This window comes from Salvelinus sp. IW2-2015, linkage group LG36, assembly GCF_002910315.2.
Source record: "Salvelinus sp. IW2-2015 linkage group LG36, ASM291031v2, whole genome shotgun sequence".
NCBI lineage: Eukaryota > Metazoa > Chordata > Actinopteri > Salmoniformes > Salmonidae > Salvelinus > Salvelinus sp. IW2-2015.
Genome location: NC_036875.1, coordinates 33,424,712 through 33,451,388, shown reverse-complemented (window position 1 = coordinate 33,451,388; position 26,677 = coordinate 33,424,712). Strand labels below are relative to the sequence as shown.

The 26,677-nt window shown below is 44.2% G+C and overlaps 1 protein-coding gene across 2 annotated transcripts in view; it reads left to right on the top strand.

Moving 5' to 3' along the window:
* Positions 1-4,093: 4,093 nt before the first annotated feature.
* The window catches only part of LOC111959500 (adenylate cyclase type 5), a 50,627-nt gene continuing 28,043 nt past the window's right edge, over positions 4,094-26,677 (top strand). The window contains exons 1-7 of one of the 2 annotated variants that reach the window (XM_023981116.2): positions 4,094-4,203; positions 13,978-14,136; positions 14,541-14,682; positions 16,379-16,516; positions 20,201-20,223; positions 21,154-21,298; positions 22,470-22,567. In XM_023981116.2, the coding sequence (XP_023836884.2) occupies positions 4,175-4,203; positions 13,978-14,136; positions 14,541-14,682; positions 16,379-16,516; positions 20,201-20,223; positions 21,154-21,298; positions 22,470-22,567 (734 nt within the window). In that variant the 5' untranslated portion in view covers positions 4,094-4,174. Of the gene's footprint in view, positions 4,204-13,977; positions 14,137-14,540; positions 14,683-16,378; positions 16,517-20,200; positions 20,224-21,138; positions 21,299-22,469; positions 22,568-26,677 lie in introns of both variants that reach the window. The other variant, XM_070437601.1, reaches the window with a different exon arrangement.

Genomic DNA, 26,677 nt, shown 5'->3' with positions numbered 1-26,677 from the left:
GCTTGAGTTCAATGTCTGGTTGGCTGTAAGGATACTGAGCACTGTGCTGAGTTCAATGTCTGGTTGGCTGTAAGATACTGAGCACTGTGCTTGCAAGTAACTGGAGATAACTCTCTCTCTCTCTCTCTGCATTTCTCCTCTCTCTGTCTCTGTGTGTCTCCTTCTCTATGTCTCTGGTGTGTGTGTGTCTGTTCTCTCTGTTTCTCTCTGTGTGTGTGTGTCTCTCTCTCTTTCTTCTCTGTCTCTGTCCTCTGTTCTCTCTCTCTTGTGTCGCTCTGTCTCTGGTCTCTGTCCTTCTCGTCTCTGTCTCGCCTCTCGTTCTGCGTGTTGTCTCTGTCTCTCTCCTCTCTCTCTCTTTCTCTCTTCTCTGTGTCGCTCTGTCTCTGTCTTCTCTCTGCTCTGTCTCCCCTCTCTGTCTCTGCGTGTGTCTCTGTCTCTCTCTCTGCGTGTGTCTTGTCTCTCTCTTGTGTGTGTGCTCTGTCTCTCTCTGTCTGCGTGTGTCTCTGTCTCTCTCTCTGTGCGTGTGTCTCTGTCTCTCTCTCTGTGTGTGTGTCTCTGTCTCTCTCTCTGTCTGTGGCGTGTGTCTCTTCCTTCTCTCTGTCTCTCTCGTGTCTCTGTCTTCTCTCTGTGTGTGTGTTCCTCCTGTCTCTCTTCTCTGTGTGTGTGTCTCTGTTCTCTCTCTGTGTGTGTGTCTCTGTCTCTTCTGTGTGTGTGTGTCTCCTGCTCTCTCTTCTGTGTGTGTCTCTGTCTCTCTCTCTGTGTGGTGTGTCCTCTGTCTCTCTCTCTGTCTCTCGCGTGTGTCTCTGTCTCTCTCTCTGTGTGTGTCTCTGTCTCCTCTCTCTGTCCTCTGCGTGTGCTCTGTCTCTCTCTCTGCGTGTGTGTCTCTGTCTCTCTCTCTGTCTCTGCGTGTGTCTCTGTCTCTCTCTCTGTTCTGCGTGTGTTCTGTCTCTCTCTCTGTCTCTGCCGGTGTCTCTTGCTCTCTCTCTCTGGTGTGTCTTGTCTCTCTCTCTGTGTGTGTGTCTCTGTCCTCTCTCTCTGTGCGTGTGTCTTCTGTGTCTCTCCTCTCTCTGCGTGTGTCTCTGTCCTCTCTCTCTGTGTGTGTGTCTCTGTCTCTCTCTCTGTGTGTGTCTCTTCCTCTCTCTCTCTGCGTGTGTCTCTGTCTCTCTCTCTGTTGTTGTGTCTCTTGTCTCTCTCTCTGTGGTGTGTGTCTCTTCTCTCTCTCTGTGTTGTGTCTCTGTCCTCTCTCTCTGCGTGTGTCCTCTTCTCTCTCTCTGTGCGTGTGTCTCTCTCCTCTCTCTCTGTGCGTGTGTCTTCTGTTTTCTCTCTCTCTGCGGTGTGTCCTTCTGTTCTCTCTCTCTGCGTGTGTCTCTCTGTCTCTCTCTCTCTGCGTGTGTCTTCTCTCTCTGTGTGTGGTTCTCTCTTCTCTTCTGTGGCGTGTGTTCTGTCTCTCTCTCTCTGCGTGTGGTCTCTGTCTCTTCTCTCTGTGCGTGTGTCTCTCTCTTCTCTCTCTCCTCTCTGGCGTGTGTCTCTCTCTCTCTCTCTGTGTGCGTGTGTCTCCTCTCTCTCTCTCTCTCTTCTGTGCGGTTGTCTCTCTCTCTCTCTCTGTGCGTGTGTCCTCTCTTCTCTCTCTCTTGCGTGTGTCTCTCTCCTCCTCTCTCTGTGCGTGTGCGTTCTCTCTCTCTTCTTCTGTGCGTGTGTCTCTCTCTCTCTCTTGTGCGTGTGTCTCTCTCTCTGTCTCTGTGTGCGTGTGTCTCTCTCTCTGTCTCTGTGCGTGTGTGTCTCTCTCTGCCTCTGTGTGTCTCTGTCTGTCTCTCTGTGCGTGTGTCTCTCTTCTCTGTCTCTGTGCGTGTGTCTCTCTCTCTGTCTCTGTGCGTGTGTCTCTCTCTCTGTCTCTGTGCGTGTGTCCTCTCTCTGTCTCTGTGCGTGTGTCTCTCTCTCTGTCTCTGTGCGTGTGTCTCTCTTCTCTGTTCTGTGTGTCTCTGTCTGTCTCTCTCTTTGTCTCTGGTGTGTGTGTGTCTCTCTTTGTAACCACAAGGCTGGATATTTACAGTACTCTGCCAAGCAAGTGGTACATTTTAACGTCATACCAAGGACAAGCTCAGCTTCTCAGCTATGTTCTGGAAGTCACGTAGAATGATTACTAAAGCTTTCCATTAAAGTTTTTATTCGATTTTTCTCTTAAGTTGCATGTGATAACCCTGTGTTTTTCCACCCCCCCTCCCCCATGATCTTTATGGCCTTGAATGCTAAATAACAAAGAATCAAGCACACACACACACAATAGCCTATGTTGTGTCTTTTACAGTACACAAAATGGGAATTCCTCAAGGGTTCTTTGGGAAGGGTGATGCTTCTGTGTGGAACCATACTGACCCAAAGAACACTGAGCCCTTCAATGGTTCTTTGCCGTTAAAAAAAAGGTTTATTTTCTCTTTTAGTGATAATTAAAATGTAGGGGCGGTGGGCTCATTTGAATATTTTGGGTTTGTTCACAGCTATTTTTGTGCAACCGTGAGTGAGAGTGTCATTTCAGTTAATCTAATATGTTGTGCTATGCCAGTACATGTTATATATGACAATGGCCAGTGATGGTGTCTTGTGTCTTGTGAAAGACTCACGTTTGGCCTTGTGTCAGTTGAGAATGATTGACTAAGTCAGTAGTTCTCCTTCTCTTCTCAGGGACTCACAGCTGTTGCAGAGCTAGCATACCTGATTCAACTTGTGAATAAACACAATAATAACATCTGAATAAAAACCCTGTATGGTTCTACAAAGAATCTTTGAGATTGAGAAAGGTTCTTTATAGAACCATAAAAAAGGGTTGTAACCATAGCAGAATTTTGGTGTTATATAGAAGCTTTTTTAATGGTTCTTTATAGAACCTTAGGAAAGGGTTCTTTATAGAACCTTAGGAAAGGGTTCTTTATAGCACCATACTGGTTCCATTTAGAACCTTATGAGTATTGCTCTTTATAGAACCATCAAAAAGGGTTCCGCTTTGGTTACAAGCCAAAGAACCCTTATTTGGCACTATATAGAACCATTTGTTTTTAGTGTGTAAAACAGCGATAATGGAGTGCAGTAGGACTTTCTCCTCACAAAGCCCTGTTGTTTACAGTGAGAAGGAGGGAAATAAGGGCACAGAGTTATTAATAACAGTCTTTTACACTGCAGGGAAATTGTATTACAAAAAGATATAATTGTTTTATAAAACTATTTATAAGCATACTGTATAAAGAGGGCTTTTTGCAGTACCAATTCTGAGAAAAGGAAGAACAGTAATTCCTTGAACATGCTTCCAGAACTTGACGTTCCCACTGGGAACAATTCGTTTCCGATGTCATTCAACACTAACCGATGTGAAAGTCCAAACCCTTAAAATATCTGTGGCATGAGGGATATGGTATTTAGACTTGGTATTTATTCATAAGTGACAGTACATTATATATGGGTAATACTGCTCTGTATGTATCATACCACATACATGCCAGATCTTCAGTTTTATCCCAAGTGTTGGTCAAATGTGAAGCCAGCATTCTGTAGCCTAGATACAGTATATTTGTCAGGTTTTAATTGCTAAGGAATTATTTTACATTTTACATTGACATTTTAGTCATGAAGCTTTTATCCAGAGAGACAATACAAAGTGCATTTCAATAAGCAGGCAAGAAACAACCTTATTGTAATCATGGTATGTAAAACCCTCTACTGTACAAAGGAAATGCTATTAACACACTAACACATGTGTGTCTGTGTGTCCAATACGTGGGCTTGTATTACTATCCTCGTGGGTACCTGAAATCACCCAAAGACCCCACAAGGATAGCAAAACAWGGACAATTCTCCCTCTTGGGGTCGTGGGGACCCCACAAGGACAATGGCTATTTTGGGCTTAGGGGTTAGGTTTAGGGTTACAATTAGGGTAGCAGTTAGGGTTAGGTTTAGGGTTAAGAGTTAAGGTTAGGGTTAGGGGTTAGGGGTTAGGGTAAGGGTAAGGTTTAGTGTTAGGGGTTAGGGAAAATAGGATTTTGAATAGAAATAGGTCATGAAAGGTATGCTGTCTGTGTGTCAATAGGAAAACCACTGCCTGCGTATTAAGATCCTGGGAGACTGCTACTACTGTGTGTCTGGGCTGCCAGAGGCCCGGGCCGACCATGCATCCTGCTGTGTGGAGATGGGGGTGGACATGATCGAGGCCATCTCGTGAGTATGACATGGCCACATACAGTGTCTTCAGGAAGTATTCATGCCCCTTGACTTATTCCACATTTTGTTGTGCTACAACCTGAGTTCAACATGGATTAAATAGATATTTTTTTCAAACCCATCCACAAACAATACCCCGCAATGACAAAATGAAGACATTTACATAAGTATCCAATTGTCCTGCTGAAAGGTGAGTTTGTATCCSAGTGTCTGTTGGAAAGCAGACTGAACCAGGTTTTCCTCTAGGATTTTGGCTGTGCTTAGCTATATTCCGTTTCTTTTTACCCCCCKAAAAACCTCCCTAGTCCTTGCTGATGACAAGCATACTCATAATATGATGCAGCCATCACCATGCTTGAAAAAATGAAAAGTGGTACTCAGTGATCTATTGTGTTGGATTTCACATCAAATCAAATCAAATGTTATTTCGCACATGAGCCGGATACAACAGGTAACAGGTATACAACAGACCTTACCATGAAATGCTTACTAACAAGCCCTTAACCAACAATGCAGTACAAGAAATGGGGTTAAGAAAATATTTACAAAATTAACTAAAGTAAAATATATATATATATATATATTAATAATAATAATAACAATAATGAGTCTATAGACAGGGGTACTAGTACCGAGTCAATGTGCCGGGGTACAGGTTAGATGAGGTAATTTGTACATGTAGGTAGGGGTAAAGTGACTATGCATAGATAATAAACAGTGAGTAGCAGCAGTGTAAAAACAAAAGGGGAGTGTTACAATGTAAATAGTTTGGGTGGCTATTTGATTAATTGTTCAGCAGTCTTATGGCTTGGGAGTAGAAGCTGTTAAGGAGCCTTTTGGTATCGCTTTCCCCGGTACCACTTGCCGTGCGGTAGCAGAAAGAACAGTCTATGTCTTGGGTGACTAGAGTCTTTGACTGTAAGGCGCTACAGAGGGTAGAGCGTAGGGCCAAGTACATCACTGGGGCCAAGCTTCCTGCCATCCAGGACCTATATACACTGCCTAGTATACATAGGCGGAAATCCCAGGGGGGACGGGGGGGACACGACCCCCCCATCCTGGGAAAAATATGATTTGTCCCCCCCAATCTATCACTGTAAACATAATCTAATGTAATTTTCAATAATATTAATAATACGCAATGAAAGCAGTTGTGCTGATTATGACACTTAATAGCGCCTTTTTAAGTTTCAAAAGATTGCGACCACCCCGCCCTTTGCCTCACAATGGTTTGATCCACTGCCAGTTCTTTAGCTGGCAAGGTAATAGAGGGTTCGTATCTACTGTCCGAAAGGCACATGTATGTAACTGACGTGAGGTTAATCAGTCAATCGCGCCATAGCAATGTTTAAATTTTTATGTTGGCAGGGTTCACACACAAGCTGAATTTGCAGAGCTAGCGCGCAACTAAAGCAAACATAAACTAGCAAGCTAGCTAGTACCTATTCCATTAATGTGGCGTCGTCAAAAGATGGGATCTTTGCTATCGTCAGTTATACAAGATCAGCATGCAGCTGTAGTGCTTCAAAGTCCGTGTGATAAGGTTAGCGATAAACTGAAGTTCAAACTGACAGAACTACACTCTTATACCATTGTCTTCGTTGCAAAAGCTAAATTGTCGCTAGTGAACTTTTTTAATTTATTTTATTTCACCTTTTTTTTTTTTTTGATTATAGCAACACCACAGAAACGGAATTGGTGCTCGCTAGCTTTACAAATTCAGCTATTGTTGGAAGCCAGCCAATATGAAACAACAATATTAAAATAAGAAAAGGTTGTAGCATATGTTGTGTAAATGTGTGTGTGTGCAGCTAGACCGCCCAGCCAGCCAGCCAGGTAGAAAAATGGCAGAAAAAGGTAAAAAGACGGACATCAGAGTATTTTTCAGTACACCAAAACGCAAAGTAAGAACTCTAGTAGCTAATATCTCAAAGACGAGTTGATAAATGTTCATAAGAAAGAAGTGAAATGCTAATGGAATGTTTCACAATGATGTCATTAGGCAGAGCAGGCACAGATGGCACACAGACAGCAGAGCTGGGACAGATAGGCAGGGACAGACTGGCAGAGACAGGAGTCTCAGGTAAGTTTGTTGAGTCTTTGTTTGGCAACATTATGAAAGGTTCTCAATTTTTTAAACTTGTAAAATAGGGACATAATTGGAAAATGCCATGGATACCCCCGCTCTCAACTTAAACTGATGACTAAACTAAGATTTGTTTATGGCAATGGTATTGCTGTTGTGATTAATTGTGTAGTTTTGGGTACCGGTAGTTAGGAGTACGGCAAACACCTTTTTCTTTTCTAGGAGCAGACTGAGTCAGTGAGGGTGGTGAAAGGGAAAGAGCCAGGAGAGAGACTTCAGAGAACAATGTCACAGCCACGGCAGGACCAGGTGTCACCCTTGTTGCCAGCAGCACCAGTATAGGGGACAGTGGCACAGCATTGTCCAGTTACCTCAGTGATGGCACAAAACCATATCAGCCCACCCACAATTTTTGAACCGCAAACTCTTGCCAACAGAGTGTTGACGTTTCAAGAGGCCAAAGCACAGAATGAAATTCTGAACATCATGGCCAATACAATCATTCGAGGCATTGCAGCTGAGATTAGGTCTCTTCCGATTGTACAATTTTCATTAATTGTTGATGGTACTCAAGATGTCTCTGGTGCTGAACAGGAGAGTGTCTTTTTGCATTATGTTGACCATGACCTTGTCCCTCACGAGGAGTTTATTGGGCTATACAGGGTGTCGGAGACAACAGGCGAGGGCATTGCGAAAGTGGCAACTGAAGTGTTGTTGAGGCTCAATTTGCCCATGTCTGGCTTACGTGGGCAGAGTTACGATGGTGCCTCAAACATGGCAGGAAAATACACAGGTGCACAGGCAATTGTGAGAAGGCAGCAGCCATTAGCCCTCTATGTCCATTGTGGAGCACACTGTGTAAATCTGATTACACAGGCTGGCTGCTCAGCCTCCCCACTGATCCGGGATTCCTTTCTTGGGTCCATCAGTTAGGTGTCCTCTATGGCCAGTCAGGAAAGTTTAAGAGCAGTTTTGAATCAATTGCCACGTCCAAAGAAAACATCTGCCCACCCGGAAACCCCTATGTCCAACAAGGTGGACTGTGCGGAATACTGCTATTAGAGCTGTGCTAGGGCAGTATGAGCGGGTACTAAGCAGCCTAGAGGAGAGTAGTTTTAGTACATGACAGTACACTTACAAATTATTTATTTCATGTTATTTTATTTAAAATTGCATACTTTGTGCGACATACTTGTCCATAGCTGCTGTTTGAAGAGTTGAAGACACTGACTGAAGGATTTTTGTTGATTTATTTGGTTTTTTCATTGAAGTAGTTATTTTGCTTTTAGAACTGAACTTATTTTAAGCTTTTTGTTCTTGTAAGATATTGTAGTAGACTCGGCCAGTGGCACATTTAATGACTATATAAATGTATCAGAAAAAGTCAAATTAAAAGGTCAATTCAATACGGAGACTAACTTTGTGATGGTTCTCAATGGAGATTATTTTAGATGAGATCACACCATGTTCATTGTATTTATGAAAACTACACCCATACAGTGTACAGTACCATTGCTACCTACTGGCCTTTCTTGATATTGCTAGTTGTAGTACGAATACCTGCATACATACTGGACTGGTAAGGAGCACTGCTATAACTATTATTAGTAGTAGTATTATAATGATTTAAACATTTGAACAGTTGGTTAAACCCTTCAGTTAACTACTGTACCTATCAATTATTCAGTTGTAGGAATTATGGTTCCTCAATATACATTTAACATATTACAACGTAGGCTATGTGTTTACAGCACTACTTTTGGTGTCCCCCTCAGGAATAGCTCTTGAGAAAATGTAATGTAATTGTCCTCTCCAAGGTTGATATCAGATTTTCGCCCCTGCTAGTATATACAGTGGGGCAAAAAGTATTTAGTCAGCCACCAATTGTGCATGTTCTCCCACTTAAAAGATGAGAGAGGCCTGTAATTTTCATCATAGGTACACTTCAACTATGACAGACAAAATGAGGAAATAAAATCCAGAAAATCACATTGTAGGATTTTTTATGAATTTATTTGCAAATTATGGTGGAAAATAAGTATTTGGTCACCTACAAACAAGCAAGATTTCTGGCTCTCACAGACCTGTAACTTCTTCTTTAAGAGGCTCCTCTGTCCTCCACTGTTACCTGTATTAATGGCACCTGTTTGAACTTGTTATCAGTATAAAAGACACCTGTCAAAAAACCTCAAACAATCACAACTCCAACTCCACTATGGCCAAGACCAAAGAGCTGTCAAAGGACACCAGAAACAAAATTGTAGACCTGCACAGGCTGGGAAGACTGAAACTGCAATAGGTAAGCAGCTTTTGAATTCAGCTGTGGGAGCAATTATTAGGAAATGGAAGACATACAAGACCACTGATAATCTCCCTCGATCTGGGGCTCCACGCAAGATCTCACCCGTGGGTCAAAATGATCACAAGAACGGTGAGCAAAAATCCCAGAACCACACGGGGGGACCTAGTGAATGACCTGCAGAGAGCTGGGACCAAAGTAACAAAGCCTACCATCAGTCACACTACGCCGCCAGGGACTCAAATCCTGCAGTGCCAGACTTGTCCCCTGCTTAAGCCAGTACATGTCCAGGCCCGTCTGAGAGTTTGCTAGAGAGCATTTGATGATCCAGAAGAAGATTGGGAGACTGTCATATGTTCAGATGAAACCAAAATAGAACTTTTTGGTAAAAACTCAACTCGTCGTGTTTGGAGGACAAAGAATGCTGAGTTGCATCCAAAGAACACCATACCTACTGTGAAGCATGGGGGTGGAAACATCATGCTTTGGGGCTGTTTTTCTGCAAAGGGACCAGGACGACTGATCCGTGTAAAGGAAAGAATGAATGGGGCCATGTATCGTAAGATTTTGAGTGAAAACCTCCTTCCATCAGCAAGGGCTTGAAGATGAAACGTGGCTGGGTCTTTCAGCATGAATCAGATCCCAAAACACCGCCCGGGCAACGAAGGAGTGGCTTCGTAAGAAGCATTTCAAGGTCCTGGAGTGGCCTAGCCCAGTCTCCAGATCTCAACCCCATAGAAAATCTTTGGAGGGAGTTGAAAGTCCGTGTTGCCCAGCAACAGCCCCAAAACATCACTGCTCTATAGGAGATCTGCATGGAGGAATGGGCCAAAATACCAGCAACAGTGTGTGAAAACCTTGTGAAGACTTACAGAAAACGTTTGACCTCTGTCATTGCCAACAAAGGGTATATAACAAAGTATTGAGATAAACTTTTGTTATTGACCATTATTTTCCACCATAATTTGCAAATAAATTCATAAAAAATCCTACAATGTGATTTTCTGGATTTTTTCCCCTCATTTTGTCTGTCATAGTTGAAGTGTACCTATGATGAAAATTACAGGCCTCTCATCTTTTTAAGTGGGAGAACTTGCACAATTGGTGGCTGACTAAATACCTTTTTGCCCCACTGTAGGTCCTGGATGCTGTATAACGTATACAGCTGTATAACGTTTTGAGGATCTGGGGACCCATGGCAAATCTTTTCAGTCTCCTGAGGGGGAAAAGGTGTTGTCGTGCCCTCTTCACGACTGTCTTGGTGTGTTTGGACCATGATAGTTTGTTGGTGATGTGGACACCAAGGAACTTGAAACTCTCGACCGGCTCCACTGCAGCCCCATCGATGTGAATGGGGGCGTGTTCGGCCCTCCTTTTCCTGTAGTCCACGATCAGCTCCTTTGTCTTGCTCATGTTGAGGGAGAGGTTATTTTCCTGGCACCTCACTGTCAGGTCTATGACCTCCTCTCCATAGGCTGTCTCATCATTGTCGGTGATCAGGCCTACCACTGTTGTGTCGTCTGCAAACTTAATGATGGTGTTGGAGACGTGCTTGGCCACAGATTCGTGGGTGAACAGGGAGTACAGGAGGGGACTAAGCACATACCGCTGAAGGGCCCCCGTGTTGAGGATCAACGTGGCAGATGTGTTGTTGCCTAACCTTACCACCTGTGGGTGGCCCGTCAGGAAGTCCAGGATCCAGTTGCAGAGGGAGGTGTTTAGTCCCAGGGTCCTTAGCTTAGTGATGAGCTTTGTGGGTACTATGATGTTGAACGTTGAGCTGTAGTCAATGAATAGCATTCTCATATAGGTGTTCCTTTTGTCCAGGTGGGAAAGGGCAGTGTGGAGTACGATTGAGATTGCGTCATCTGGGGATCTGTTGGGGCGTTAATAGTGAATTGGAGTGGGTCTAGGGTTTCTGGGATAATGTGTTGATGTGAGCCATGACCAGCCTTTCAAAGCACTTCATGGCTACCGACGTGAGTGCTACGGGGCGGTAATRATTTGGCAGGTTACCTTCGCTTTCTTGGGAACAGGTATTATGTAGGTATTACAGACTCGGTCAAGGAGAGGTTGAAAATGTCTGTGAAGACACTTGCCAGTTGATACGCGCATGCTCTGAGTACACTTCCTGGTAATCCGTCTGGCCACGTGGCCTTGTGAATGTTGACTTGCTTAAAGGTCTTGCTCACATCGGCTACAGAGAGCATGATCACACAGTCATCTGGAACAGCTGGTGCTCTCATGCATGCTTCAGTGTTGCTTGCCTCGAAGCAAGCATAAAGGCATTTAGCTCATCTGGTAGGCTCGCGTCACTGGGCAGCTCACGGCTGGGCCTCCCTTTGTAGTCCGTAATAGTTTGCAAGCCCTGCCACATCCGACAATGTAGTAGGATTCAATCTTAGTCCTGTATTGATGCTTTTCCTGTTTGATGGTTCTTCTTTTCACTTTGTRATTAGGTTAGTATTGTGGAGTAACTACAATGTTGTTGATCCATCTTCAGTTTTGTCCTATTACAGCCATTAAAATCTGTAACTGTTTAAAGTCATCATTGGCCTCATGGTGAAATCCCTGAGCAGTTTTCTTCCTCTCCGGCAACTGAGTTAGGAAGGACGCCTGTATCTTTGTAGTGACACCATGAAAAATGTAATTAATAACTTACCCATGCTCAAAGGGATATGACATTTCAGCAATGTTTTTACCCATCTACCAATAGGTGCCTTTCTTTGCAAGGCATTGCAAACCTCCCTGGTCTTTGTGACTGAAGTATCTTACAGATAATTGTATGTATGGGGTACAGAGATGAGGTAGTCATTATAAACATCTGTTTGACAATATTATTGCACACAGAATGAGTCCATGCAACTTATTATGTGACTGTTTAAGCAAATGTTTACTCCTGTACTTATTTAGGCTTGCCATAACAAAAGGTTTGAATACTAATACTTATTGACTTTTCAGCTTAGAATTTTTTATTAACATTATTAACATTAAAAAATTCTAAACACAATTCCGGGCCAGTGACACAAAATCTCAATTTAATCAATTTTAAATTCAGACTGTAACACAACAAAATGTGGAAAAAGTCAACGGGTGTGAATATTTTCTGAAAGCACTGTAAACTGTCTATATTATATAAAAGTATATGTCAATGGAAAACAACAGACCTTGTCTGGTCTGGCTCTGTCCAGTACAGCTCATGGTAAAACACCCTTGTCTAGAGAGGATTTTTCTTTAACCCTGGTACTGGAGAGCCACAGGATGTGCAAGTCTTTGTTCCAGAGAGGTGGTAGGAGGCAGGTATGCATGAGTTCCATTGTACTCTACTTTACTCCCAGTACTGAGAAACCAAACAGTTGGCAAGTTCAAATCAAGTTAATTCTATCCCCGTGAAGAGGCATTTAGCCTAATTTGTGTCTGCAGAGGTTGAGTCAACGACTGCTCTGAGGTGGCCCTGCCTTAGAACATTAGTTCTGACGTCATAATGAGGTTTGGATGATTACAGTATGCCACCGGCCATATCTAATAAAGAAAGACCACACAAACGCATTGCCCTACTCTCTCTCTCTCTCTCTCTCTCTCTCTCTCTCTCTCTCTCTCTCTCTCTCTCTCTCTCTCTCTCTCTTTCTCTCTCTTTCTCTCTCTTTCTCTCTTTCTCTCTCGTAAGAGGAGGTGAGTCATTATAAAGGATGGGCGGGGCCAGACAGACACTGTTCCTGTCCTCTGTCTGCTTTGCCCTGTGGTCGGTCGGTTGGTCAGTAAGTTAGTCAGTCAAGTGGTCGGGCCGTTGGTCAGTCAGTCGGTCAGTACGTCGGGCATTCAGTCAGTCAAGTGGTTGGTCGGTCGGTCGGTCGGTCAGTCAGTCGCAGTCAAGTGGCCGGTCGGTCAGTCAGTCAGTCGGTCAGTCAGTCGGTCATTCAAGTGGTCAGTCGGTCAGTCAGTAAGTCGGTCGGTCAGTCAAGTAGTCGGTCGGTCAGTCAGTCGGTCAGTATATCAGTCAGTCAGTCAAGTGGTCGGTCATACGGTCAGTCAAGTGTTCGGTCAGTTGGTCAATCAAGTGGTCAGTCGGTTGGTCAGTCGATCAGTCAATCGGTCAGTCAAGTGGTCGGTCAGCCGGTCAGTCAGTCAAGTGGTCGGTCAGTCAGTCGGCCAGTCAGTCGGCCGGTCACTTGACTGACCGCCTGACCGACCACTTGACTGACTGACCGACTGACTGGCCGACTGACTAACCGACTGATCGACTGACTGACTGACTGACCGACCGACTGACCGAAATACTGACCGATTGACTGACTGACTGATCGACTGACCAACCGACTGACCGACTGACTGACCACTTGATTGACCAACTGACCGACTGACCTACTGATCGACTGACCGACCACTTGACTGACCAACCATTTGACTGATCGACGGACTGATCGGTCAGTTAGTCGGTCAGTATGTTAGTCAGTTAGTCGGTCAGTCAAGTGTTCGGTCAGTCAGTCGGTCAGTCAGTCAGTGAGTCGGTCGGTCGGTCGGTCGATCAGTCAGTCGGTCAGTGAGTCGGTCGGTCAGTCGATCAGTCAATTTTTCAGTCAGTCAGTTGGTCAGTATTTCAGTCAGTCAGTCGGTCAGTCAGTCGGTCAGTCAGTCGGTCAGTCAGTCGGTCGGTCAGTCAGTCAGTCGGTCAGTCAAGTGGTCGGTCAGTCAGTCAAGTGGTCGGTCAGTCGGCCAGTCAGTCGGCCGGTCACTTGACTGACCGTCTGACTGACCGACCGACTCACTGACTGACTGACTGACTGACCGACTGACTCACTGACCGACTGACTGACCGACTGATCGACGGACTGACCAACTTACTGACCGACCGACTGACTGACTGACCAACTGACCGACCGACTTACTGATCGACTGACCGACCACTTGACTGACCAACCATTTGACTATCGACCGACTGACCGACTTACTGACTGACCGATTTACTGACTGACTGACTGACTGACCGACTGACCGACTTACTGACCGACTGACAGTCAGTCAAGTGGTCGGTCGGTCGTGAGTAGGTCGGTCAGTAAGTCGGTCAGTCGGTCAGTCAAATGGTTGGTCAGTCAAGTGGTCGATCAGTAGGTGGGTCGGTCAGTGGTCAGTTGTTCAGTCATGTGGTTGGTAAGTCAGTCGGTCAGTCATTAGCCAGAGATAGGTCACACACATACTGGAGCCTCACTGCAAGGAAGGAGAACCTGTGGATTCAGTTTGCTATAGTTGTGGAAACATTACTGCTACTCATGCGTGTCCTTTTTCTCTCATTTGACTATTTCCTCTTACTCCCTTCTGTTGCTTGATGATGTGGTKAATCTGTCAATCAGTGCTCAGTTGTTTCTGACTGTTTCTGTCTGTGCTCCAGGCTGGTGAGAGAGGTGACGGGGGTCAACGTGAACATGCGTGTGGGAATCCATAGCGGCAGGGTGCACTGTGGGGTGCTGGGACTCAGGAAGTGGCAGTTTGATGTGTGGTCCAACGATGTCACGTTAGCCAATCACATGGAGGCCGGGGGTGCGGCAGGGTACGTCCAGCCAATCACAACAAACCAGTACACAGTCACTCACCCAATGACACTACTAGGCTGTGTCCCATTATACATTAGCATACTACTTAGAGTACCACATAGAATGAAGCTATGTATTGAGCATTCGTTCTTATTTTGGAACTTAACACTAGTTAGTCTCAGTGAATACACAGTTCACAGTGCAACATACTGTACCCATTCATTCATCTGACTTCACATTGTCTTGCTGTATTTGACAGAAGAACAACTTGTAAAAGTCAAATGGGAAACAAAGATTTACACTACATTATGAATATGACAATATTACATCATAATTTGTTATGGTATAAACATGAAATGAAGGAATACTGTCAATCCCTGCCCATTGTGCCCAGTAAGTCATTGGTGTGTTACTGTGCCAGGCGGATCCACATCACCAAGGCCACTCTGAACTACCTGAGTGGAGACTATGAGGTAGAGCCAGGATCAGGAGGAGCAAGGAACATCTATCTGAAGAAACACAACATAGAAACCTACCTCATCGTGGGCTGCAGCCAGAAAAGGGTATGTGTGTGTGGGTGTGTGTATGTGTGTGGGTGTGGGTGTGTGTGGATGTGCGTGGGTGTATGTATGTCATATCATATCAGACCTGTGGCGATATCTTGGCTCTTGGCTCTAATCCAGCTAACATGTCATATCATATGTGTGTGTGTGTGTGTGTGTGTGTGTGTGTTTGTTTGTTTGTGTGTGTAGAAAGGGATAAGAGAGTAAGATAAGAGAGTAACAGTAGCATAAAGTAACAGCTTAACATAGAGTAACATAAGAGTAAAATTGAGTAACAAAGTAACAGAGTAAGATAGAGTAACATGAGCATAGAGTAACAGAGGAGCACAGAGCAACATGGAGTAACACATAGCAACATATAATAACACAGAGTAACTCAGAGTAACTCAGAGTAACTCAGAGTAACTCAAAGTACCTCGGAGTAACATGGAGTAACATAGAGTAACATAGAGTAGCGTAGAGTAACAGAGCAACACAGCAACACAGAGCAACACAGAGTAACTCAGAGTAACACAGAGTAATCTAGAGTACCAGAGTAAGATAGAGTAACATAGAGTAACACAGACTAACATAGCGTAACAGAGTAAGATAGAGTAACATATAGTAACACAGAGTAGTATAGAGTAACATAGAGTAACACAAAGGGACATAGAGTAACATAGAGTAACAGAGTAAGCTAGAGTAAGATCTCCAATGTATGCATTGCACAGATATGAGTACGATGTCTAATGTAATTATTACATATGGGAAATAAACTTGAAAGTTGGCCAGGAAGAACTCTGGGTACCTGGGTGACTCTAACATAAATAAAGCTCTGTGTGTTTGTGTGTGTCATATCAGTCCTGTGGTGATATCACAAGTTTTGACTCCAGCTCACATATCATATCATGTGTGTTTTCACATGATGTATCATATTGCTATATACTCCATTCTAACCTATCAGTGAACTGGGAATGGGTTATTTCTCATGATCGCTGTTACATTAGTGATAACTTTCAGAATGCGTCCCAAATGAGACCCTATTCCCTATAGAGTGCAATACAGTTGACCAGAGACCTTGTGCACTATAGGGAATAGGGTGCAATTAAAGACGCAGGCTTTAGAGTTCTCTACCTTTCCCGTTCTGGTTGAATCACTACACTCATCCCAGATCAGATATCACTACACTCATCCCAGATCAGATATCACTACACTCATCCCAGATCAGATATCACTACACTCATCCCAGATCAGATATCACTACACTCATCCCAGATCAGATATCACTACACTCATCCCAGATCAGATATCACTACACTCATCCCAGATCAGATATCACTACACTCATCCAAGATCAGATATCACTACACTCATCCCAGATCAGATATCACTACCTTTAACCATATTTCATTGTAGAAGAAACGTTGAAAAACATTTAAGTGATTTACAGTAGATTTAGTGATTGTGAGCATGCATGAAATTCAACTTCTAGAAATACAACATACTGTATCTGTCAGTCTGCGTCATGGGTAGAAACGGTGGGCAAGCCGGGGGAACTGGGTACCGGTAGTCAGTAAAACCATTTTAACATTTAAACATGCGCCTTTCATGGTTAATTAATAAAGGATTTTACATTGGTAGCTTCCTTCCTACTTCCCAGAGTGACCTTTTCCATTACCATCCCTAAGTATATTAGTCTGTCTCCCTTGCCTTGCAGAAAGACGAGAAGGCGATGATAGCCAAGATGAACCGTCAGCGCGCCAACTCTGTCTCCCACAACATGGGCCCCTGGACCGACCGGCCCTTCTACAACCACATGGGAGGAAACCAGATCTCCAAGGAGATGAAGAGGATGGTGAGATAACATGCTGCCCTCACCCCAATTCAGGAATACTCTAGATTTACTCTTCTCCTTCACAACAGGGCCAAATGTGTTTTTGCAGTGGGATCACAGCTAGGGTCACCATTGTCCAGCACCCCTGGAGCAATTTGGGTTAAGTGCCTTGCTCGAGGGCACAGCGACAGGTTTTCACCTTTCGGTTACTGGCCCAACGCTCTAACCTTGATGCTATACCTGCTGCTCCAGATATAGTATTTGACAAAAAAAGTATAATTTCCGACATTGATTAAATGGGATACGATCACATTATTTATGCATTGGAATACTTGGGGACAGATTTCCCCCCCCCCCCCTTTCCCTCAGAACAGCCTCAATTTGTCAGGGCATGGACTCTACAAAGTGTCGAAGGCGTTCCACAGGAATGCTGGCCCATGTTGACTACAATTTTTCCCACAGTTGTGTCAAGTTGGCTGGATGTCATTCGGTGGTGGACCATTCTTGATACACACAGGGAGTGTTGCAGTTCTTGACACAAAGCACTGCGCCTGGCACCTAATACCATACCCTGTTCAAAGGCACTTGAGTCTGAATGGCATATATACACAATCCATGTCTCAAATGTCTCAAAGCTTAAAAATCTTTAACCTGTCTCCCCTTCATCTACACCAATTGAAGTGGATTTAACAAATGACATCAATAAGGGATCCTAGCTTTCACCTGGATTCACCTGGTCAGTCTATGTCATGGAAAGGGCAGGTGTTCTTAATGTTTTGTACACTCAGTGTATGTCCCTGCCCGAGAGAGAGAGATATTCCTGTCTGTGTAGATAGACATCAGTGGGACGAAGTCTGATGTAAAACAGAATGGTGAAATAACCTCAGAGCAAAACTACCACAGGGACATATAATAATAAATAGTTATTTAACAGATTCTTTAATCCCAAATTCTCTTCAATCTTCTCAGACGACAATGGAAATAATTAGCATTTTGTAGTGCAGGCTTTCCCAAACACAGTCCTGGCACGACACAACTGATTCAAATAATAAGTTTGATGATGAGTTGGTTATTTCAATGAGCTGTGTAGTGCTAGGACAAAAACAGGCAGGACTGAGTTTGGGAAACCCTGCAAGTTTAATGAATGCCCAGAAATCTGTATAGTTTCAAGGGTAGAGGGGGTGGCAGGCAGGCAGCAAGCAGTGGCCCTCCACACCATGGCTTACCTCTTCAGCCAGTCTCTCGAGGACCACGCACTCTGTCACAATACAATACGTGGGCAACAGGGATTAACAAATGCCCAAACATTCAGTCAGTAAGGTCCCATCTGTAGCAGAATATCATCACTCAGAATTCCAAAGAGAATCTCCTTTACAAAAAAAAGACCCCCCCCCCCCACACACACACACAGAGAAAATAAACAATAGAATGACAGCATATCGTTGACGGAATGGTGTGGCCATATTGAGTTTCTCTGTCTGTTCCCTCAGGCCTCCCACTGAACTAAATCAATGCTGCTATGGTACTCACTACCAGACCACTCTGTTGTTGTTTACCTCTCCTCTCCTCCCCTCTCCCCTGCTCTCCTCCCCTCTCCCCTGCTCTCCTCCCTCCCCTGCTCTCCTCTCCTCTCCCCTGTTCTCCTCCCCTCTCCCCTGTTCTCCCTCCCCTCTCCCCTCTCCTCCTCCTCCCTCTCCCCTGTTCTCCTCCCTCTCTCCCTGCTCTCCTCCCCTCTCCCCTGCTCTCCTCTCCTCCCCTCTCCCCTATCCCCTGTTCTCCTCCCCTCTCCCCTGTTCTCCTCCCCTCTCCTCTTCTCTCTCTCCCCTCTCCCCTGCTCTCCTCCCTCTCCCCTGCTCTCCTCTCCTCCTCTCTGCTCTTCTCTCATTTCCTCTCCTCGCCCTCTCCCCTCCTCTCTCCTCTCCTCTCCTCTCCTAATATTAACTCAACGACTCTGTCAATACGATAATGAGCTGAATCTGGTTCCAATCATAGCACCTACATACTATTGTCTACACCCCAAAGTTTTTGGTGTGCAGATTTGTGTCTGATACTTATTTATGTCAATTATTTTCCAGCTGCAACAATTTTTTTTGTTGTAAAATTTGATCCTTGGGCAAGAAAGGTAGTAACAAGGGAATGGATAAGGCAATAGTTCACAGATATAAAACAATAAAATGTTACCATAGTTCATAGTCAGACAGCTGCGACAGTCTCTGTCTGACAGATTAATATACACTACGCAGTTGGATGTACAGTGCCTTCGGGAAAGTATTCAGACCCCTTGACTTTTTCCACATTTTGTCACGTTACCTTATTCTAAAATTGATTAAATTGTTTGTTTTTTCATCAATCTACACATAATACCCCATAATGACGAATCAAAKATATGTTTTTAGATATTTTAGCAAATTTATTACAAATAAAAAATGGAAAGATCAGATTTACATAAGTATTTAGACCCTTTACTCAGTTCTCTCTCTATTTCTGTCTCTGTCTCTCTCTGTCTCTCTGTCTCTCTGTTTCTGTCTATCTCTGTTGCTCTGTTTTGGTCTCTCTCTCTCTGCTCCTCTCTCTCTCCTCCTGTCTGTCTCTCTCTCTTCTCCTCCCCCTGCTCCTAAATCACACAGCAGCAGAGGTAGAGAAAGAGCAGAGATAGTGGGAGCAAGGAGCGAGGGAGCGAGACAGAGGGCATGAGGTAAAGAGAATGGGTCTGTGTGAAGGGAAAGGGAGTCACAGTGATAGTAGTTCCCACACTAGCCCCTGTCCTCCAACCTCCCAGCACTGCAGGGCAGGCAGCAGAGTGGAGATTACTTATGACTTGGTGTCCACTGTGTTTCTGTCGTACATTCCTACTTTGTCATTAATCCCTGTTCTCCTATTCCATATAAAAGAAAGAATGCTGGTATTTGGGGATGTTCCACCTCTCTGTTTGTAGAGGGTAGTGGAATTGCTTATGTTATTATAAGATATTCAGAAATTCTGTTGGAAAGCCATGTCCAAAATAAAAAGGGTTCCAGGGTATTTTCAGCTTAGTTCACAATTAGGAAAATGTAGGAGTATAGATTCAACCTAGATTTGAAAGAAGGACGACTATATACTGGAGACGTGTTAATGTTTCTTGAACCTGTACAGCACATTTGATCTCCCGCTGTTGTTGCTTTCTTCTTCCAGTAGAGGTCACTGCAGGTCCGTGATACAGTAGATGTGGAAACTCTTCAGTTCACCTAATGTGTTGTTAATAAGAGCGTCTTCTCTAAAACCACTATTGACTCACCTTCCTAGGAAGATGCCTGCCTGGCTAGCTGTTGTTCTCAACTTTGTGTGCATCCCAAATGGCACCCTATTCCCTAYATAGTGCATCACTTTTGACCAGAGCTTTATGGGTCCTGGTCAAAAGTAATACACTATGTAGGAAGGGAATAGAGTGTCATTTGGGACACAATCCGTTGTTGTTGTTTTTCAGCATCTTGTACTGGGAGTTTGGGCAGAGAGGATGCTGGAAGAGGTGTCAGTCTCTTGCCTTGCTGGTTGAAGCAACTTCCATTTTCAGCCAACACCTGGCTGTGTGAATGGATTCTACCTCTTTCTCTTCGAAAGAAARTCTAGCCCCACTTACGTTTCTCTGTTTGTAGCTGTTCCTGAAATTCAGTCATTTTCCAGTCAGATAACAGTGTCTATATTCTGCTCTTTTCTTCTGTCTTCCAGGGATTTGAAGACCCCAAGGACAAGTGAGTAGAGACCCCCATRTCCCCATCTCACCTCCTGTCAGTCAAGGTGTTGGGCAACCTTTTGCTCCAGGTCATGTTTTCAGGCTTTCTAAAGACAAAATAGCAGTGTCACAACCATAGATATTTTGACTTATCTGGCTAGGTATGTGATAGTCAGAGAAATAAACTACTGTTGCTATAATACACAGAATAGCCATCAAAAACACGACCAGAACATCCAACTCGCCAAATTGTAATTTTTCACTGGGTAAGGAGGGGATCCTGGAGATGTGATTGGCTGATCCAGTTGTCACTCAAGGGGATGGCCCATTTGCCCTTGTGCATATCCATGCATATGTCACAAACGCAGTCTGTATTCTCACCCTGAATATATCTCAATTTCAAGCTCCTTTATGTGATTCTATGTGCTTCTGTTGTTTACAAAGCATGTAACAAATAAGATTTGATTTGATTGTCCCCATGCGTTGCCCTACGTGCTACAGACAAATCAATGTTCTTCAATGGGATTTGTTTCATCGTGACAGTCACTTTAGGACATCCGAACCCATGAGTGTCAGTGAGTTCAGCGTCTTCCATACTCACTGGAACTTATGCTGTCTGTGATTCATAAAACATTTGAATCACCCGGTTTGATCTTGTCCACTGATCCACTGACAATAGGCCAGATTGCCTCTAATCAATCCATTCAAACAATGCACTGCTGATTCAACGACCGATTATACCAATCAAACAAACATAATGACAGTGGTTTGATGATCTCAATCACTTTGTTTGTTACGGTGATGCAGTTCTGTGGTGCGGTGGTGAGTTAGGGGCTTGTGGTGGGCTAGTCCGTAGAGACGTAGAGCTGAAGGACCTCTTGTGACGGCCTGAAACGGAAAACAAAAAAGTGTCTCCTCGTCTTGTGTTATCTAGACATTTCATTTTCAGAAACACGCAGGAAAACCTGAACCCAGAAGACGAGGTGGACGAGTTCCTCGGGAGAGCCATCGACGCCAGGAGTATCGACCGGCTACGCTCGGAACACGTCAAGAAGTTCCTGCTGACCTTCAGAGAACCAGACCTGGAGAAGAAGGTAGTGCCGTCCTCCTTCAGGGAAATTAATCCACATAATCGGACTAAGGCCCTGTGTGAATCTTCTGGATAGATCTTCAGCAGTGGAAATGTCAAATGAGTGAGCACTGTATTAATTTGTCAGGATTYATTGTCAAACTCAGGAGGGCCATAAGTTTTCCCTAACTACATGGCCTGACCAGGAAAATGTTTTAGTGTTAGTCTATAACTAAGGGATTTTCCCCTGTCAGGTGTCATGGTGAGTACAAAAAATTCAGGGCCCTTGTCAAGACAAGCAATTCTGCCACAAATAGCTACACCCCTCACTGGTGTGACACATCCAGGGCATGTCAATCAAAGCTGAGTGAGGGAGAGAGAGAGGAGAGAGATAGGAGAGAGAGAGAGAGTGGGAGAAAGACAGAGCGATCAAAACGACGCAGATATAAAAGGAAAGAGAAGGAAGAGGTGAGAGGGAAGGAGAGAGAGGGTGAAAGCAGAGAGAGAGAAAGAGAAGGGGCAGAGAGGCCCCATTTTAAACCTGCTCTCTTTCCCCTCTCCTTGTCAGTATCTCTCGTCTGGGTAAATGGGCTGTATAGTGGCTACTTAGAACAGATCCAAAGCCCGCTCTCAGTGTGTCAGCCCCCAGCCCGGTCTCAGTGTGTCAGCCCCCAGCCCGCTCTCAGTGTGTCAGCCCCCAGCCCGGTCTTTTTCTGTGTGTCAGCCCGCCCGGTCTTCTGTGTGTCAGCCCCCAGCCCGGTCTTCTGTGTGTCAGCCCCCAGCCCGGTCTTCTGTGTGTCAGCCCCCAGCCCGGTCTTCTGTGGGAGAGATAATCATTGACTTGGTTTCCTCTATTACCTTTCATCCGAAAGATCTCATAATTCACCTCCTGGACACCTATGCCAGACGCACATGCACGCGCACACACACGCACATGATTCATCTCCTGAGCACATCCTTTAGGCCCAGCCAGAGACACGGCTGCTTATGGATGGATGGATGGATGGATGGATGGATGGATGGATAGAAGGTAGTTCAGCTGTGTAACCAGTAACATGCTGTTCTCACAGTGTGAGGCTGTTGTGTCCTCACATCAGTGGACTGCACTAAAGGGTTTCAAGTGAGATGTGAAGCAGTCAGCCAGCCTCTGGTTACCTTACTGCTCTTATATTTTTCCATTTTTATTTGTCCTTCAGTACTCCAAACAAGTGGACTCCAGATTTGGAGCGTACGTGGCCTGCGCCTCTCTCGTCTTCCTCTTCATCTGTTTCATCCAGATTGTCATTGTACCACAGTAAGTACTGAATCTCTCCAAGTTGATTCATACAGTATAGTACCATAGGGCTGAATCATTTATTTACTAGTAAATCACATGAATGTTTCCCATATCTTTTTATTAGAATTCACAGCTCATTCACGCTACTCATTCCGTGGGTAATGCTCCTGCTACCTGTCTCTCCCTAACCTCTTTGACGTGTTTTGGCTTACTGCTCTGCATATTGCTTGTATCCACAGCACTAGCTTGCGAGTCATCTCCCACTCCTACAGTCTATGTGCAGCCAGGATCCATATGTCCTCTGCTTTCTCTCTGTTTATCGTACTGCTGTGTGATTCAGGTGTGTGATTTAGGTGTGTGATTCAGGTGTGTGATTCAGGTGTGTGATTCAGGTGTGTGATTCAGGTGTGTGATTTAGGTGTGTGATTTAGGTGTGTGATTCAGGTGTGTGATTTAGGTGTGTGATTTAGGTGTGTGATTCAGGTGTGTGATTCAGGTGTGTGATTTAGGTGTGTGATTCAAGTGTATGATTCAGGTGTGTGTTGCTTGTGTGTGATTCAGGTGTGTGATTCAGGTGTGTGTTGCTTGTGTGTGATTCAGGTGTGTGATTTAGGTGTGTGATTTAGGTGTGTGATTCAGGTGTATGATTCAGGCGTGTGTTGCTTGTGTGTGATTGCCAATTCACTGGCTGAGCTTGTTTTAGGGAGGCGGGGTGTGGGTTGTATTCGCAAACTCACTATAGTTCACAGCAAATATTTAGCATGTTTACTGGAAGCAAAAACACCTCAAAGCTCAATGTGGAAGACGAGTATGTATCACTGCAGTCCATGATCTATTCGATCAACATAAAGAGTTCTAGAAAGATCTAATAGATCTGCAAGAAAATAACTTGAAATCCTTCCTGCAACTCTTAATGGATTCTAGCATCAATAACTTTAAATCCTTCCTGCAACTCTTAATGGATTCTAGCAACAATAACTTTAAATCCTTCCTGCAACTCTTAATGGATTCTAGCAACAATAACTTTAAATCCTTCCTGCAACTCTTAATCGATTCGACCAAACAGAAGCGTTGATGATCTCGTTAGGGATGTTATTTGCCGGCCTCCTGAGTGGCACTGTGGTCTAAGGCACTGCATCGCAGTGCTAGCTGTGCCTCTAGAGATCCTGGTTCGGGTCCAGGCTCTGTCACAGTCAGCCGCGACCGGGAGACCCATGGGGCGGCGCACAATTTGCCCAACGTCGTCCGGGTTAGGGGAGGGTTTGGCCGGCAGGGATGTCCTTGTCCCATCGCGCTCTAGCGACTACGGTGGTGGACCGGGCGCAGTGCATGTTGACACGGTCGCCAGATGTACGGTGTTTCCTTTGACACATTAGTGCAGCTGGCTTCCGGGTTAAGCAGGCATTGTGTCATAAAGCAGTGCGGCTTGGTTGGTAGGGTTGTGTTTCGGAGGACACACGGCTCTTGACCTTCACCTCTCCTGAGTCCATACGGGAGTTGCAGTAACTACCAATTGGATACCACAAAATTGGGGAGAAAAAGGGATGCTAACTTCAAACACAGTATGGATTTAACGCAGTCCGAGGTGGATTAGCTGAAGGGTGCGAATATCCCCAGCCAGGCCGCATTCAAACCCGTCTCAGAAGATTTTGCAAAATTCCAAACAACGCTAGACAAACTGTCTTCCAAAGGAGATTACCTGGAAAATCAATCCAGGCTAAACAACATTCTAATCAATGGAATCGAAGACGTTAAAATTGAAACTTGACATGACACACAAGCCAAGGCCAAGAAACTCCTGGCAGGTCACCTGAAACTGGACGCTAAGCTCAGTGAGAGGGTGCACAGGAACGACACCTTTTTTCCTGATGGACAGCCCAGATCTATAGTGATGAAACTGCTCAGGTACAAAAACAAGGAGGAGATTCTCAAGAATGCCAAGTGCCTGAAGGGAACTAAGTTCTTCATTAATGAAGGGTTCTCCAAAAAGGTACGCCTCAAAATGAACTGCTGCCACGACTAACTAAAGAAGGAACTAAAGAAGGTGTCCATTTTTGTTGCTACAAGTCTTCAATTCTTTGTAAGAGAGAACCTCGCACTTACATCTCATAACACTGATGTAGAATCGCTTTTCATAGAAATTCCCTCCTGTTAAATTCCCTCCACCCGATACTGTATTGATGTCCTTGCATCAATTTTAAATTTGATTAATAATGAAAATAACATGTGTTTTCTAATGGGTGACTACAACATCAGTTTATTCACTAACATCTGACTTTTTAAATACTTTATACGCCAGCTATCTACAGTATATTCCCTCATCTACAAGCCCACAAGAGTGACCAGTAAACTAATCTGCCACCCTTATTGATAATATTTTTACAAATTCTTTGAAGAATGTGGGTATACTTTATACTGACATTTCTGACCACTTTCCAATATTCCACTTCTCGTTGGCAGCTGGAAATGAACAGGTGGGAATGGATAGTAGCATCAAATGTAGAATATTTATATATATTAAAAAAGTTATTCTGAGCGTTTTAAGATATTGATATTTAATGGGAAAATTGTTATTATCATCCCGATGTTCCCGCATACCACCCTGCATACCACTGCTGGCTTGCTTCTGAAGCTAAGCAGGGTTGGTCCTGGTCAGTCCCTGGATGGGAGACCAGGTGCTGCTGGAAGTGGTGTTGGAGGGCCAGTAGGAGGCACTCTTTCCTCTGGTCTAAACAAAGATCCCAATGCCCCAGGGCAGTGATTGGGGACACTGCTCTGTGTAGGGTGCTGTCTTTCGGATGGGATGTTAAACGGGTGTCCTGACTCTCTGAGGTCATTAAAGATCCCATGGCACTTATCGTAAGAGTAGGGGTGTTAACCCCGGTGTCCTGGCTAAATTCCCAATCTGGCCCTCAACCATCACGGTCACCTAATAATCCCCAGTTTACAATTGGCTCATTCATCCCCCTCCTCTCCCCTGTAACTATTCCCCAGGTCGTTGCTGCAAATGAGAACGTGTTCTCAGTCAACTTACCTGGTAAAATAAAAATAAATAAAAAATGTGGAGCCTGCTTACCAGACTTTTCTCACATCCTTTAATTCTATATTTCACCACTGTTTTTATGGTTTAAACGGTCWAAAAAAAACGGTCTAAAAAAATATTAGTAAAAAAAACTAGTTGTATAAAAGGTTTAGCATAAATCCCCCCCTGTAAATGTACCCATTTACTTCGAATATCCCCCACAAAATATTTTACTAACAAATTCCAAGAATCCTCAAACAATATAAAGTCAACTTGGAAAATCATCAATCAACTGTTGAATAAGAAAAAGACATCTACAACTATCGCATCTCAAAATAAGACCTATAGTGATCCTGATGTTATCTCATGTGAATTGTAATACTTTTTTATGAATGTGGGTTCCTCTGTCAAAAAAAATCTGAAAAATGTATGGAAATCCCTTGGATTACATTTAAGGGTAATTTCCCTTCTCTGCTCCAGTTTGATCCGCCTTATGTAATGGAGAGGATGGAGGTAATTGGTATCAGAAGCAGGTCATGATGAGATTGGTGCCTTTTTGGTGAAATCAGTGTCTTCCTCGATTATTGAGCCTCTAACACAAGGGTGTCAAACTCCTTCCAGGGCTGAGTGTCTGCTGGGTTTAGTTTGTTCCTTTCAATTAAGCCCTAGACAACCAGGTGAGGGTTCCTTTCTAATTATTGACCTTAATTAATCAATCATGTACAAGGGAGAAGCAAAAACCCACAGACACTCGGACCTCCGTGGAATGAGTTTGACACATGCTCAAATCAAATCAAATGTATAACTTCACCAAATCAATGCAAACTGGTATTGTTCCTAAAGATTTGAAAATTGCCAAAGTTATCCCCTTCTATAAATCTGGGGATCCAAAATCTTTTACAAATTATCGGCCATTATCTGTACTACTATGTTTTTCAAAAATCTTAGTGAAACTGGTGTATCAAAGAATGTTGAAACATTTAAACAAACACTGTATTCTATATGAGCACCAATATGGTAAAAATGTATTGCTCTTTAACAACTTGTGTATAGAATCTTTACAGCCCTGAATAACAATGAATACGCTCTTTACAGCCCTGAATAAC